Source organism: Bombus affinis, chromosome 6 (genome assembly GCF_024516045.1).
Source record: "Bombus affinis isolate iyBomAffi1 chromosome 6, iyBomAffi1.2, whole genome shotgun sequence".
Classification (NCBI taxonomy): Eukaryota; Metazoa; Arthropoda; class Insecta; order Hymenoptera; family Apidae; genus Bombus; species Bombus affinis.
In genome coordinates this window covers 16,411,853-16,426,839 of record NC_066349.1, presented here as the reverse complement: position 1 = coordinate 16,426,839, position 14,987 = coordinate 16,411,853, and the positions used below count along the sequence as shown (strand labels likewise).

The window sequence follows — 14,987 nt, the reverse complement described above, 5'->3', positions numbered from 1 at the left end:
ATACCTGATAGTTTTATGCATTTGTGCGAACTATAAAAGTACAAAAATGCACAGAATGCTTACAATGCGCAAAGATATTTAACGTAGAACATTCCCTGTAATTTCTAACGAGCGAAATAAATTTCGGGATATTTCAAATTCGAAATATCTCAACTACATTTGGTATATTTCTTTGCTTGTATTTATAGAAATATGTACACGTATAAAAATTCGTAACCAAATAATAAATGACGGTATTCGTTAAAAATCCTTGGTTCCATAAATAGCCACTGAATTTCTGCGTCACATCGAAGTACAACGAAATTGGATACAAAAGAAATGAGTTGTACCAAACGTCAAACGAACACGAGGGAAAACGATCGGCATCGAGAAATCTCTCCTGACTGGAAAAACAGAGACAACCTCCATTCATTTTTTGTCAGATCCTGTTGGAAGCAGCGTTTCGGTATTCTCCAGGGAATCCTTCCTCCTCCTTCTCCGCGACCTTCTTCCTTTCGGACTAATGAGATCGAATCAGGCCAAGGTATGTTCCCAGAGACCGATAGCAAGGATCGAACTGCGCTTCCTTAATTTCGTTATCCTGCGATGAACGCATATATCAAAGAGGTCGCGTTCGTGACAAACTTCTTGATTATCCACGGGCGCACTCGCCATGGGGTGAAACGAATGGCACACGGTCGCGAAAAACAGCGAACTAACGCGGGATTAACGACCATTTGGAAAGTTCGATACGCGACACAAATCTAATCGCATCGATCTTTTTTCGTATTGATTGCACGGTTTTGCTCGAGTTCCATCATAGACACGAAATGAAATCAGAGAAACATTGTAATTAGAATTCTAAATGCCGACAAAAACTCGTTTCCTCTAACTTTGAGCGCGTCTTCGGATCATCGTTAACAGATCATATCGATATTAATACTTTTGCGTGTAACGACGCACACGTTGCGTCATCCATCCTTTTCGAAATAATTTGCCATTGGAGGAAAAATCCGAATAAAGAATTCCACCTCTTCGCACGTCTCCGGTATAATTCTTACTACCGTACTAATACATTCGAGTCATTTTTCATTCTAATCATCCTTAGCCTTTTTATAGTTATTTCTACGTTTGTCAAGATGAATATTATCTAACCACAACGAACGGTCTCTGGTTTTCTCTTGAGACGCGAAAGTGTTAATTATTACAAGTTTCGCGATATTTGTCTGCCCGTTACTCTTCATTCTAAAATAAGTACAATAATGGCTTAGGTGCTTGCTGCTCTATGTATTATCGTTATCGTTAACGAAATGTAAAAATTTCTTAATTCGAAACTTGATTTCTTCGATCACGCTCGTGGCAAGAATCAGGTCACGGAAGAGATTACTCGCTTGACATTGTAATAAGTAGAAAAAAAAAAAAAATAAAAAAGGAAGAAGAGAGTAGGAGGGGCAGCGAGCAAGAAACGAATAAAAACTGAGCTGAATATCGAGAATGGGAAAGGGCAAACAGTATCTACGCGTTCGGGACTTTTAAATTACCTATCTTCCGGTGTAGCCGGCCTCCAGATAAAGGGGATGACCTGAAACTCTCGTTAACGCATTAATCTTTTCTGGATCCTCGCGTTTCTAGTCATTTTTTGCACGACTCACACGGATTCACGGCAGAGAAAATGATTTTCAGCCCTCGCCTCCGCTTGACGATTCCACTGCTCCCGGGCAAACTAATTGCCTCCTAATCGCGTTCGTGCAAGTCCGGGCACCTAATAACTCTTTTTTCACAAAGTCGCCCAAATGATTTTACGACGCTTTTATGAAAAAGTCGACAAGATACGAGGTATATTTAAAAATATGGAACTCGAGTAGAAAATCATATTATTTACTAAATATCATAACAAGTACCGTACTTGGGGCATTCCATATATTTTTACATCTTCCACCTTTCTATAAATGCAGAAAAATCCGCAGTCAAGGTGTAACCTACATTTGATGCATTTATCTCGCGATTTTCGCTGTAATCCTCGCAGCTGGGATGGCGATCGTTGCTCGGATGCTGTATGATCGGAATTATTCAAATAATCGTTTTATTTTCTGATGTCAAGGTAATTAATTCTTTATTATTACTTTATAACTAATAATAACAAGCAGACGATGTATATTCGTTTACCCTGAGCAGGTGACACGTATAACAGCAAATACCAAAGTCAATTTAGAAAATAACGTTCGCAATTTCTTTCTTTCCTCTACTTATGGACGCATACTTTACATTTTCTCCCGAATATATTTTCTCAAACTTCTAATTACCGTCTTTGAATCTTCCAATCAATGTACAAAACACACTCGTCCGACATTCCGACATCAATCGGAAACCGAGTCCTCCGAGTTCGTACGAAGTACTATAGTCCCCTGGAACTTGTTCCGTGTTCCAAGGTGGAGCAAGTTGGACCGCAGCAACGCGGGAGTATTCCTTGACCGGAGCGTCACCTGTCAGACCTTATCCCTCTGAGAACCACCTTAAAAGAAACGACAGAGTGGCCGCGATCCTTTCCATTTGCAAATTAAACGACCACGTCCTTGATTTCAATCCGTGAAACCCAATCTCAGCTTCCCTATTGTATCCGGGACTTAAGCCCGGCAACTAGGCGTTTAATCTTAATCGATCTCTCGAAAGGCAGATATATATCCGTGTCCTTTTCTCCCTTTCCTCCTTCTCCGGTAACTTGGCTTCCTTTCAGGAGAGACCGTCTCCATTCCGCTTCCTTTTTCCGACACCTTCTTTTCCGATCTCACCCGACTCTCCTCTCATCTTCCGCCATCCACCGATTTCCAACTCGAGAGTCGAGCTCACTCTCTCTTTCTCTCTCTCGCTTTCTCTCCCACACTCTGTTCATCTTCCGTTGGTCTCCTTAAAGCTGGGCGTCGTTCCCTTTTGCCTCGTCTTATCTTAATGGTTCGCCCCGGCAATCGAAAGTTTAGTTATTATCGCAGCCGTTGTCGCTCCGGTTCCGCGAGCCGACTGCAGCCGGATCCCATGAAAATATGGCGGCAGATAGGGTGCAGGAAATTGCCGGTACGACGCGTACCCGATTCCGCGGTGGAGCGACCGATCCTCCGAGAGATTCGCTCCGGGAACGATCTGCAGCTACGTTGAAAAGGAAAGTTGTATTGTCGCCTCTCTGGATAATGGAGTTCCTCGCTTCCGCGAACTTTATCGCGAACCTACGGCTACGGCATCGTGATGCGCTTTACAGTTAACGACGTTTCAAGGGATTTCGTTTGTTTTCGGTTCGACTCGACTGAGTTCTGCGGTTTCGCCGTGTTCCAATTTTTAAGAATATTTCATCACAATTTGACATTTGTTTTGTAATACCACCGGTCGACACAAATTGACGAACGTGCTCTCTAGAATAATCGTTATAGCGAATCAGTATAGCGAGTCATTATAGCGAATCATACAGTCGAACAGCAATAGTATAGTTGAACAGTAGCATTGAGCGAACGATGATAACGACCGGCGTACGCTATCTCTGTACTTGTATTTAAAGTGATTTTAATATGCACTGACTATTACAATTTGATCATCCGTCTCTTTAATAAATCAACACCTCTAACAAATACGATGAAGTTTGTATTATAACACTGGAGATCAGTAGACTGCGAATGTTTAGGTAAATTTATATTTTCATCATCGCAGCTAATTGCAGTGAGATTATCTATTAAATATTTAAATTTCGAACGTTGCGAATGTCTGTGCGATCGATGAAATTGTCGTCTCAGAGGAAGTTAGGGAAATATGTAAGGTATCTCTTTGGAAATATCCTTATTTGAAAAACTACTTTCTTTTTGTCTACGACACTACGCAAGCATGTACGTAACACACGTGCCGCTGTACGATCAACGAAACGTAGCCATAAAGTCGGACCATTCGCTCTACGTAACAGCAATTTACGAATTAACGCTTCGACTCCGATTCAACAATTTGAAAGTGGATTGAGAAAAACTTAAGCGAAACGTTATACGCAGAGAGTTTACGTTTCTACGGATTCATAACGCAACCTCGGCTGGCGCTGCTTTGGAATATTCGTTAACGAATAATTCGTCTGCGAAACTTAAAGTAACAACCGTGCGCGTGTTTTGGCTCGGTTGTAAATTCCGTGCGCGGAATTTTACTCAGCGTGCTCCATTTCTCGCTTAATGCGCTAATTTTCGCTACATCCGAATGCACGTCCGTATGTTTCAGGCTCGCGTGTAAACACACGTCCGCTTTATCCGGCATAGCTTCGCCATTACATCTGTTTGCCTGCAACTTAGCGCAGTAACCTTAGTTACGTCTGAGAGCGTGTACACGTGCGCGAGAACGCGGCCAGACCGAGTGGACTGTAAATCGTCGGGGAACATGGGACGAGACAGCGTCTTTTTGCCGAATGTCTGTGTACAGTCTGCTACCGACTACCGCCAGTGAATTTGCGATAGCGCGATAGTCAAACACGAAGCAAAGCTACATTTAAATTGCTATTTAGGTCACAGGAGAAAAATATGGTAAATATAAACAATCCGAATTTTCCAGACAATGTTTATCCTTTGAATATATTATATTAGGTTGTCCGAAAAGTTTCTTTCGTTTTATGAGGAAATAATAGACGCACAACGTTGTTTGTTTTATATTATTTTGTCGAATTACGTACGATTCATTTTGAGATAAACATCGCGACATTTCACACACTTGGTTTCACGTTTGCACTGTTGTAAGAAACACGTTTGCGAAAGAAAGACACTTTCCGGACAACCTAATAGAAAATTTTATAGAAGAGCTAATTTTGATATTAAACAACCGAATGGAAATTGTCGTTGCTCTTTGTAGAACGAAAAAATGTAATCTTTGCATTTCACGACGTCTAACTTCGATTTAATGGGAATTTTTCCAAAAGTGAATATCCGCGAACGTAAACCTCGATTTTGAAGTTCAAAGTTAACGTTGTCGATAATGGTAGAAGATTTACGGTAACAAAACTTATTCCACCGATTCAGCTTGTTCTTGGTGGAAGGATTATTCCGTTTCCATGAACGAAAACTCTTGTCCTGAATAATTATGCGAATCGTAGGTTGGAAAGTACACTCTGTCTGGTCTATGTATATAAATCATGCGCAAGCAGATAAACGGTGTTCACAAACAACGCGGTAATGAAATGTTTCCACCATTACCATTGCGAATGGTAACATCTCGTCTGGCAACATCAACTCATTAAGAACAACTCATTACCGTGAAGAGACCGGTTAGGAACGTTTCATCAGTGGCGAAAACGTTTTCTTGCCTATTCAGTTATCCGAAGCCGAGGAATCTCAAGAACGACGAATGTCTGTCACGAAGTAGCATCGATTCCGTGACTGCTTGTAAACCAGAGCGAAGATTTTCCAAGGATTGCGAGGATTTGCAATTACATCGGTGTTCGTCGAAAGGATTTTCATTCACGCGAAATGTGTCGAACGTCAGCAAGCGAGAATCGAGTTGATACGAGCCAAGTTTTATCCCAGATACGAAAGTTTTTCGGTTTCACAGGCTTGATAAATCATACTTTATCGGTGGAAGATGGCTTGGAAAAATTTGTTTGCCATTTTTATTGCTTAGGATGTTAGTAGCGCGCGTTCGAATAATTTGTCGAGCCATTGTACACGATGTATATTGGATTCAATATTTTTTCGTTATCGTGAAAAATTTCTTATCCTTTGATTATCGATGCTACAAAGTAGAGAAACAAGTGTCGATAATATTTTTGATCGAGTCTCTCGCCGTGTTCGCGTTCTTTGTATGTAGGAAACCAATTGAAAAGATTCAATTACATTTGTACTTATTTCATTTACAACACATTGTTACTCGTCTTAGCTTTTACCTTTCAATTTTATGTACTTGCTATGTATATCGTCGGTAGTTCTATTTGTTTGATTTATAGGTATAGTCACGTTTTATAGAACGATTTCTTGTTTCATTTCTTTTTTGTATTGATCGATATGTCGGTAAAGAGGATAACAGTTTTAAACAAGCTGAACTTTGAATCCTTCTAGGGCCAATAGCTCCATAAATCTAGTATTTCGCGATGAATAAAATATTGACTGCGAGAAAAAGTGCCGAATCTACCAAGCAGTTACCGAAAAACGTGTTTCGCTTCAATTTTCCTAAAAATCGACGAAACAAAGTCCGAAGGACCCAAAAGATTTTAAGATTACGTTGAAAGATTTCTTTTTCAAAATATTTGAAGAACAACTGGTTATGTGCCTAAGTGAAATACGATTTAAAAATGATGCTGGTAAAAAAGACATTTTCTTCAAAAACTTTCGCATAAAAAGATCTTCCGACGTTGAAAATCGAATTATCAACGAATTTGTTGTTCGGACAATTGACGCTCAGAATCATACGAAAATCAGATAAAATTTCAGGTTATTCGTATTTCGGATACGAAATAAAATAAGTTAAAGTATCAAATCGGATACAACAATGGAGAAAAGGAGATACATATTGGAACCTTTGGGCAAACGATTTGGAAAAACGGATCTCGATAGAATAGGTAAAGTATACCTCGTCGATGGATGAGAACTTCCTTTACTCGCTGATACTTCTGTTTTATTTTCCGAAGGGTATTTCCACGATCCATCGCCGGCACCCTTCGACAAGCACCAGGGAATTCCTGTGAAATTTCGCGAAGGTATTGAAAAAGGACCTCAAATGCTGGCGGGGCCACCGACTGATCTATTTGAGGAGAAATTCGTGCGAATTTTTGATGGAGAGGCATTGCACGAGCCATGGCGCATCGAAGCGAAAGAACAGGTAATCACACGATGTAATTGGGTCGAATTCATTCATCGCTAGCAGCATTGTCTTTCTCCACGTGTTTGGCATCTGCAGTCATTTTGAAATTGAAAAATCTAAAATTTCTTAAATGGAGATTTGAAACTATCAGGTTGTCCGAAAAGTGTCTTTCTTTTACAGACACGTCTGTTACAACGACTCATTTTATACAAACACGAAACCTAATCTGTCGAACATTGTGATCTTTATTTTTATAGAACAAAATGGATCATAGGTAACTCGATAAAATAATGTAAAACTGAAAATGTTGTGCATCCATTATTTTCTTATAAAACGAAAGAAACTTTTCGGACGACCTAATATATTAAAATCATTGAGGAATATCACAAAGTGCAACGAGATATCGTTTCAATTCGAAATTGAAGAATCTAAAATCACAAAGTTAATTTTCTATCGGTTTCTATCGGTTTCTATCGGTAAATACGGAAGTTTGAGGGGTCTTACTTTTGCAGTTCTAGCGACAATGCTAAAGAAGCCAACCTGATACATCCACCGTTTCGCAGTTGGAACGTGATAAGGCAAAAATCGGAGGGATTCTATTGCCACCCTCTCCTGCCAAGAAACATTCCACGCCTGGCGATTATCATGGATGTTTCGAGAAAGTAACTTACTTCAGAACTGCGCCAGAAGAACGTAAAAAGGGAGGACGGAGGCCCGAACTGCCGAACGTGAAGATTAAACCCAATCCTCTCGGTGGTCCAGGATACGCCAACATTTGTTTGAATCCCTTTCCATCGTATTCCTACGATCCTTATGACCCGCCGCAAGAACGCGTAGGTAATGGATTTTATTTTCTAATAGACTATTTTGAAAATTCGTGCACACTGTAACGAAATATGTATGCAAAATACTGGTACAGTTTGACACAAATATGAAAAAAAATATGGTTATATTTTATCACCACATTGCGAATTTTATGGATTTTTTATGAGATACTTGGAAGTTGCAAAATGCATAACACGAGCTCGATTCGCAGAAATATATGAAATATCCAAAGTGTAACATGGGTTATGATGTTTAGTGGGTAAAACAAACTTCCATCTAGGTTTCATTATTTAAATTGGATTCATAAAATTACAAATTTGCATAAATATCCACACTCTACTTATTACAGTGCAAATGAAATTTCAAAATTTCGTACAACAGATACTTTGAACTAAGCGTTCATTTACATTGGTGAACGAGCGTATGCTACATCGTCAGGTATCTTCTAATTTTTGTATTTGCCACGCCGGTCTCGCTTCTTATTTCTTATTTTTTGTTCGTTACTCGTTCCTGGCAGCGGTAGACAAGACAGACAATATTATCGAGGTAATATACAGAAGGCTTCTAACGCGGAAGAAGATTGGAGACCCACGTTCACCCTCGTTTTCGCTTTTTTTTTCTCCTTTTGGTAACATTTTGTTTCCCAAGCTGGTGCAACTAATTACATTTTTGTCGTAAGAGAGGAAAGAAAATGAAACCTAGCTACGGCTAGACGGCTGCTTTCCTTCTCCTCGCTCTTTTACCCTGCCCTGTGCGAGCTTTCAAACTTCTGTCGAGACTAATTTAAAAGGAAAAGAAAGAGGTCTTCAAACACGCAGAATTAACTAAACCGGTGATTTTCACTCGCTTAATTATTATTAGCCTGGTAGATTAATTATGTACCGGCCGCTCTGTGTCGTGTCACGCTGAATAAAGATGCTTTCTAAAAATACTACATCGTATTCCACGCGCGTTCAAAAAGAAAAAAAATGATTTATTACTTTATATTAATTAATACTCCTTCCTACACTAATTACTTTTAAATGCGACAGTGCAACCGGGTCGATTTCTGAATGCCAGCGCGCCACTGGATCATTTTCCGCCGAATCCTTACCAGGACAAAGATTTTGGACCTACTTACGTACGACCGGTTGATCGCGCGCCTAAGATAATAGGCCCTGGTATTCTTTACGTTCCATTCCCAAAGAAACCCGGTGGAAATCACTCTGGTTGCTTCCACAAATTCCCATCGTATTCCAGCGAGCCATACGACAAAGCTGTCAAGGAAACGCGGAAACCTGTTAGTATGTTTGTCAGTGGCGGGCCATCGCGGCGAACCAAGTATACTGCTAGCATAATTGATCAAGTTACCAGAACGTCGTGTAACGCGACGAATTATATGGATTATAAGCCACAAGTTTATCCCTTGAACAAATAAGAATTCTCACTTCGTCATTTATTATTTTCAAGGAATTTCATTGGGAAACGATATTTTATAACGCGCGTATACTTTTCTATAATTTGTATACCTTTTAATAAAACAGTGGTATGAATTATCCAGTAGGCAGTGTACTGAATTTTAAAAATCGCTTTTCTGCGAAAGACGGAAGCTATGACTTGTCGTGTTTTGTCCTTTTCAATTCATTCAACTGCACTTTCATTCGCCGATTACTTTCTCCACCCTCTCCTTTTAAACCATTGAAACGCTAAAGAAAAAGTCCTTAAGACGAACGATTATTACCTACGCTACGTTCTTCCTCTAATATACACATTTACATTCTTAATAGACCAACGAGAGCAATTATATTGTTCGCCACTTCACTCGACTGCTCGCAACACTCGCGTGCTTTTCAGCTGAAGCAGCAGTGCAAAGGGAACAATTACCGCGAGACCACTAAGAACACGTGTAACACGGTTACTCCCGGTTCTGTCCTCCTTTCTTTTCTTTCTCTCTCTCTCTCTCTCTCTCTCTCTCTCTCTCTGTCTTCGTTAGTATACGCGTTTAACAGCTTACACGCATGCAAATGGCGGGACAGTTGAAAACGGTGGACACGTGGTAAATACGAAGACAGGGCTACGTGTCTACGTACAGGAGACAACCCTTCCAAAGCGAATCACTCCACCACGTCTGAACTTACTAATGAAATTCTAACGAACTTGCCATGCCGCGGAGTCCACTTGCGGCAGTCTCAATTAAACGTTCTTGGCAAACATCGCGTACCAGCACGACAGCCTCGTTGCGTCACTTAAACGCTCGCTAACACGTTGCTAAGATCATGTGTTTCACCGTCTGTGATTAAGTCTATGGCTAAACTAACGCTTCCATGAACTGTTATTCCCGCGAATGAAACGATCCGAAGGCTAAAATATTCGTAACGAATTGCACTTTTGCTTCAAAGTGTCGAGCATATTACAATTTCGAAGGGAATACTGGCTTTTTCAGGTAAATAAATATTTTATATTGTAACGTTATTCTTTTGCAGTATCCAAGCTTAGGTAATTTTATTTTCAAATGACAGTTGAATTTGTTACAGTCTTGTCTCCCAGGAAAGTACGCAAGAAATCGGCATAGCGTAAGCGCGGAAAATTAACGGAAAATTAAGCGACGAACGACGAAATCCTGTGAAGCATCGATGATACGACGAGACGACGAGTCCACGATGCTAGCGAAACAAGAGCGAAACAAATTTCCGTTGATTCTTCCAGCCACGTACACGAAATCGCATTATGAATACCGATGGACCCGTGTTTTCCAATTTTTGTTCCTCTTGGTTCTTCTCTATTTTTATCTTTATTTCGACGAGAAGATAGAAAGGGATACGTGAAGCATTTCGCCTTCGTTGTATCGAAAGTTAATTCTACTACAGATACGAGAAGATACGAGGGACGTAATCTAAAACTTTTGTTTCATTAGCAAATTTTGGATTACGTGTAAAGAATTTGTAATGACGGGAACAGCTGCCAATAAATAAGTGTCAATAAGTGTACAGCATTCGACCTGATGTTATGGAAAGACATGGAATGCGGCGTATTATAAATAATAAAAGTTAACGCAACTATACATATTGTAGTATCGTGGACAAATGGCCTAAGAAATATCGGGTGAACCATAAACAATGTCGCGAGGAAGCTAAAGTGCTGACAGGCTCATCAATGTGTCGTCGGTTCTTCGGTCAAATAATTACACGGAAGAAAGGTCTACCTGACCATGACCACGGACAGTTGCGGAACACGTACGTGGTGGGACTATGAGAAAAGACAAAGGGATGCTTAAGGGAGAAAGAGGAATTAGCAGGCAATGGTTCGTTGAGAAGTCAGAGTGTTGTCAGTGTGACATCGACCACATCTTAATCTACATCAAAGATAAGACTTCCTCCCCGATCTTCGGAATCTTTTACACACGTCACCATCTTATCGTCATAACCTACACCAAGTCCCTCAACATCCCCAAAGCAAAACGTATATAAGCCGATACTTGAGCAAGCTCAGGCAGTTCTTGTTCAGACTTTCTCTGATTCGGTATGTTATACTACCTCTGTAAGATTATTGTAATCGTGAAATTTATAATAAAGTTTGATAAAAGAAAGTTAAGAATTATGCTATGGCTCAATTTTCTTTTTCTTATAATCCAAGTCACAAGTTTACGTGACATCAGCGTTGCCGAAGAGGATGGTCCGCGTGAAAGAGAGCGTTGGAATAGTGGTAACGAGAGTCGTAAATTAACTATTTAATTATCTTAGTTATAGCACATTACTGTATTTAGTTTACGTTAAATAACCATCGTTTCCCGTTTAATCCATTTGAAATAAATAATTATAAAATGCTACAATATTTAATCCTAAATCTTCGATATAAATGTTTTTCTTTCTTTCGCGAATGAATATCATTCGGTTGAGTATAACGAAATAAATCGAGCCTAGTCAGTGATCTATAGTTAAACGAATTATTTCTCTCCGCGATTAATTCAGTACACACTTTAGGTTGACGTGGAATATAATGGAATCCGACAGAGCCGAAGCAATCGAGCAATCACAGACTCTTAAAACGCGCGAAAGGAGGACGAAGAGCGAGAGAACAGAGGGTAGAGAATATTCTTGCATCGGGCTGCAATAAGCGTTTTCGCTCGGGCGGCAGCCTGAAAAATTTTCAAGTGGGCGTTTGCTGGCAGGCAAAAAATGGCGTCAGGTAGGTATGATTCCACGAGATTTATTCCGTGGCTGAAGTCGGCCATTTCTCCGTGCCGTGTCGTTGCGCCGGTATTAAACATTCCAAGCATTGCGATACCTTCCACCACTACTATCCTTCGTCTTCTCAACCTCGATACACACCCTACACGATGCGTATACAACATTCGACCAACACCACACACATTCACGCGATCATCTATGTACTTACACGTATTTATACTAGCGTGTACGTAAAGGGTGTTAAAAAAGGAGGGTGGTATTTATAACGTGCGATTCTAGACACCGAGACGACGAGGAAAATCGAGGTATAGAAATGATTGAGAAGCTGATTTTTTAAGTTGTGAACAAGTCAATTGTATTAGGTTGTCGGAAAAGTGTCTGCAACGACGCATCTTTATACAAACATGAAACCTAATCTATCGAACGTTGTAATCTTTATTTCGATAGAACAAAATGGATCATACGTAATTCGATAAAATAATATAAAACGGAAAATGTTGTGCATCCATTACTTCCTTATAAAACGAAAGAAACTTCTCGGACGACCTAATATTACGATAGAATTACAGTGGAAGTAGTACGAGTCGATGAATCAGCCGACAGACGTTTCTTTCTATTTTACTCACACCTTGTGCTTCTCATAACTCTAATGATTAGAACACTTGCGAAAAGCGAGTTCAACGTCGCAAGCGGAACTTGTTAGAACCTATAAGGATTATTGTTTGCTTTAAACTTTAATTTAAACAATGGTCAGAGAATATAAAACGAATAAAGAATTCATACGAATATGTATTAACGTTACGATAAAAATCTCGTATTCGCGTATTGTAATAACGTTGAATTCCTCCTCCAATTTTTATATCTACCACGGCTCGCGATCGTTACTTTTTAATCAATCCAATTGTTATTCAATTTTCCCTTGTAATTCCAAATTTCAATCGAGACTTTAAGAAAATATCTCCGAGCTTCGCGTCCAATTCGTACGACGCTTTGCCAATCAGATCATGCGATAAAATGACTCTCCTGACTCGTACGAATACATTTTATACAAATTGTTTCCTAGTTACCTCGCACGTCTAACCATCTGAACGAATTATCGCGTCTCGTGATAAAAAGTGACCTGATACTTACGAACGAGGTACGTAAATATCGATCACTTATTTTTATACACCCTATATATGGAAGTAGAAACGCAACGACTGTGGCTGCGCCGGAGTTTCTTCACGGGTTAGTAAGAGGAACGCGCCAAGAATAGGAGCATCGCGAGGCAAAAGCAAAGAGGATCGAAAAATATGCGAGTTCGACGAATCCAGTGAAATCTCTCGGAGTAGTCTTGCTCAGCCGGCAAAGCTCTATCCTAGAAAACCGGGGAGATGCTTTGCGCAAGCACACCGGAAACGGCGCAGCATATGCCGCTCTCTAAACGTCGACGTCTTTACGACGAGATTTCGGGGTTTTACCCCGAGACTGTTAATGTTTCTTATACGTTTTGCTTGCTTTATTCTTTTATTCTATTTCCTATGGTCTCGAATTGTAGAAAATGAAACGAAGATTTCAGAACGTAGGTTAATCGTCGATGAAATAAATACGCAGGAAATGACCGACATTGAAATACAGATACACATAACGTTAAATAAAATACTACGATACTTGACATAAATTACCTACTGATACGTATACGTGTGAGAAATATAAGAAATTTCTTTATTTAAGTTTCTATAACTAAATTACACACGAATGAAAGTTATGAAATTTATTTAAACCAAGGAAACGTTCTGTACCGCTGTGAAGATAGCGGATCAGCGTCGTGTTAATAAAACTGAATAAAACTTGAGCGAAGGCAGAGAGTTGCCATCGAGACAGGTTCATTCGTCAGAAGAACGAGGCGAAGTAAATTTTTCGCGGGGCATACGATCGCAAAACAACGCTAAGGGGATCATCGTGATAAACGATATCCTTTTTAGCAAGGCTTCCCGATCAGGAATCCCGCGGGATCGTTCAGCAGAAAATTCCATTTCCCGTAAATTGTAAAGGCAGCTCGCCGCAGCGAGCAAACGTAGAAGACCGCCAGGGATATAATAATTCCACGCACGGCCATTTTTCCAGCTCAGCGAGGTCGAACTGCAAATTATTAAACATCCTCCTGCTCGTTTTCCCCTCACGGGGCCCGTCTACCGGTTATTATCGACTAACGATATTATTCATCGCTTCGAAGCGCGTACCGCCGGTCTTATAATTAAGGCCAACGAGATTAAAGTGACATTCTCCTCTCTGCTAAATTGTCTCGCTTCCACGTTCCGTCCGAACGATGAAAAATAAGGAAACGCACGAAAGCGAATATGGAACGAGGCCAGGAATAACCCTGCCCGTCTTAAAACGTGCTTCTCTTCATCGACCGGTTATTTTTGTCTCTCCTTTTTTCTTTTCTTTTTTCTTTTTGGAAATCGAACGCTCATGACCCCCTCTTTGAGCAGGGATTTACTTTCAGCTCCGCGGTCGCATTGTTCGTTCGTGGAAATGCTCGGAAGCTCTTAGAAAATGGCGGGCATGCTTGAATTTCACGTGATCGATCGTGTTCCGACATGGTTTATTGGAAACACGGTATTTCGAGAGTGCAATGCTGGGCAGATCATTTCTGGCATCCTTGCTACTTTCACGATCTCTTCGACTAATGTAATAAATAATAACGAAATTTGCAAGTCCTAACGATATTCGATACAAACGAATTATCTTACGTGACTAAGTAATAGCTTTGGCTAATCGTTTGGAAACGAAACAAACGAGATTCTAGTATAATTAACAAATTAATTAAGATCTTTGGGCAATGCGTAGTTTTGATGTTGTAAAAACAAATTGGTGATACGTATATCGTATACGTAGAACAAGGTAAAAACGCGTTGACATGTTTACGATTGTTATTTTCTTCTAATAAACAAATTTATGAAGGTGGATAATTAAAAGTATCAAACGTATTCGTATAGAGAGCGAATGGTGGATGATATTTCAGTAAATAAGGTAAGAAAAATAATACGTACTGTACGTAATTGAAAGGTAAATGATAGAGAGGGAAAAGAGTTGCAAAGGAGCGACAAAGTTGAGGAAATAATTAGACTAAGAAATGAGGTAGATAATCAACGCGTGGTACCCGTACGAGGATAAGACAATGGACAAAGAACTATGAAGGTCCAGCAAATAAAAGGTGGAAGATAACGAGCG

At 40.0% G+C, this 14,987-nt stretch overlaps 1 protein-coding gene and 1 long non-coding RNA gene across 3 annotated transcripts in view; one reads left to right on the top strand and one right to left on the bottom strand.

Moving 5' to 3' along the window:
* The window catches only part of LOC126917770 (uncharacterized), a 49,810-nt gene that overhangs the window by 28,680 nt on the left and 6,143 nt on the right, over window positions 1-14,987 (bottom strand). The gene's annotated exons all lie outside the window — the stretch shown is intronic.
* LOC126917766 (UPF0602 protein C4orf47-like) lies at window positions 3,624-9,503 on the top strand. Of its 2 annotated transcripts, XM_050725029.1 has the most exons (4): window positions 3,624-6,538; window positions 6,608-6,798; window positions 7,344-7,617; window positions 8,637-9,503. In XM_050725029.1, exons 1-4 carry the CDS (start codon window positions 6,469-6,471, stop codon window positions 9,020-9,022), a joined length of 921 nt encoding a protein of 306 aa, XP_050580986.1. In that variant the 5' UTR covers window positions 3,624-6,468; the 3' UTR covers window positions 9,023-9,503. The 2 variants fall into 2 exon arrangements, 1 of the variants encoding a protein (XP_050580986.1); XR_007711054.1 differs by lacking the exon at window positions 8,637-9,503 and having other exon boundaries at window positions 7,293-7,412.

Coding starts and splice junctions, on each gene's coding strand:
- LOC126917766 (XM_050725029.1), top strand. CDS start 6,469: ATGGAGAAAAGGAGATACATATTGGAACCTTTGGGCAAACGATTTGGA. Junction 6,799..7,343: donor GCATCGAAGCGAAAGAACAG/GTAATCACACGA, acceptor ACCGTTTCGCAG/TTGGAACGTGATAAGGCAAA. Junction 7,618..8,636: donor CCCGCCGCAAGAACGCGTAG/GTAATGGATTTT, acceptor TAAATGCGACAG/TGCAACCGGGTCGATTTCTG.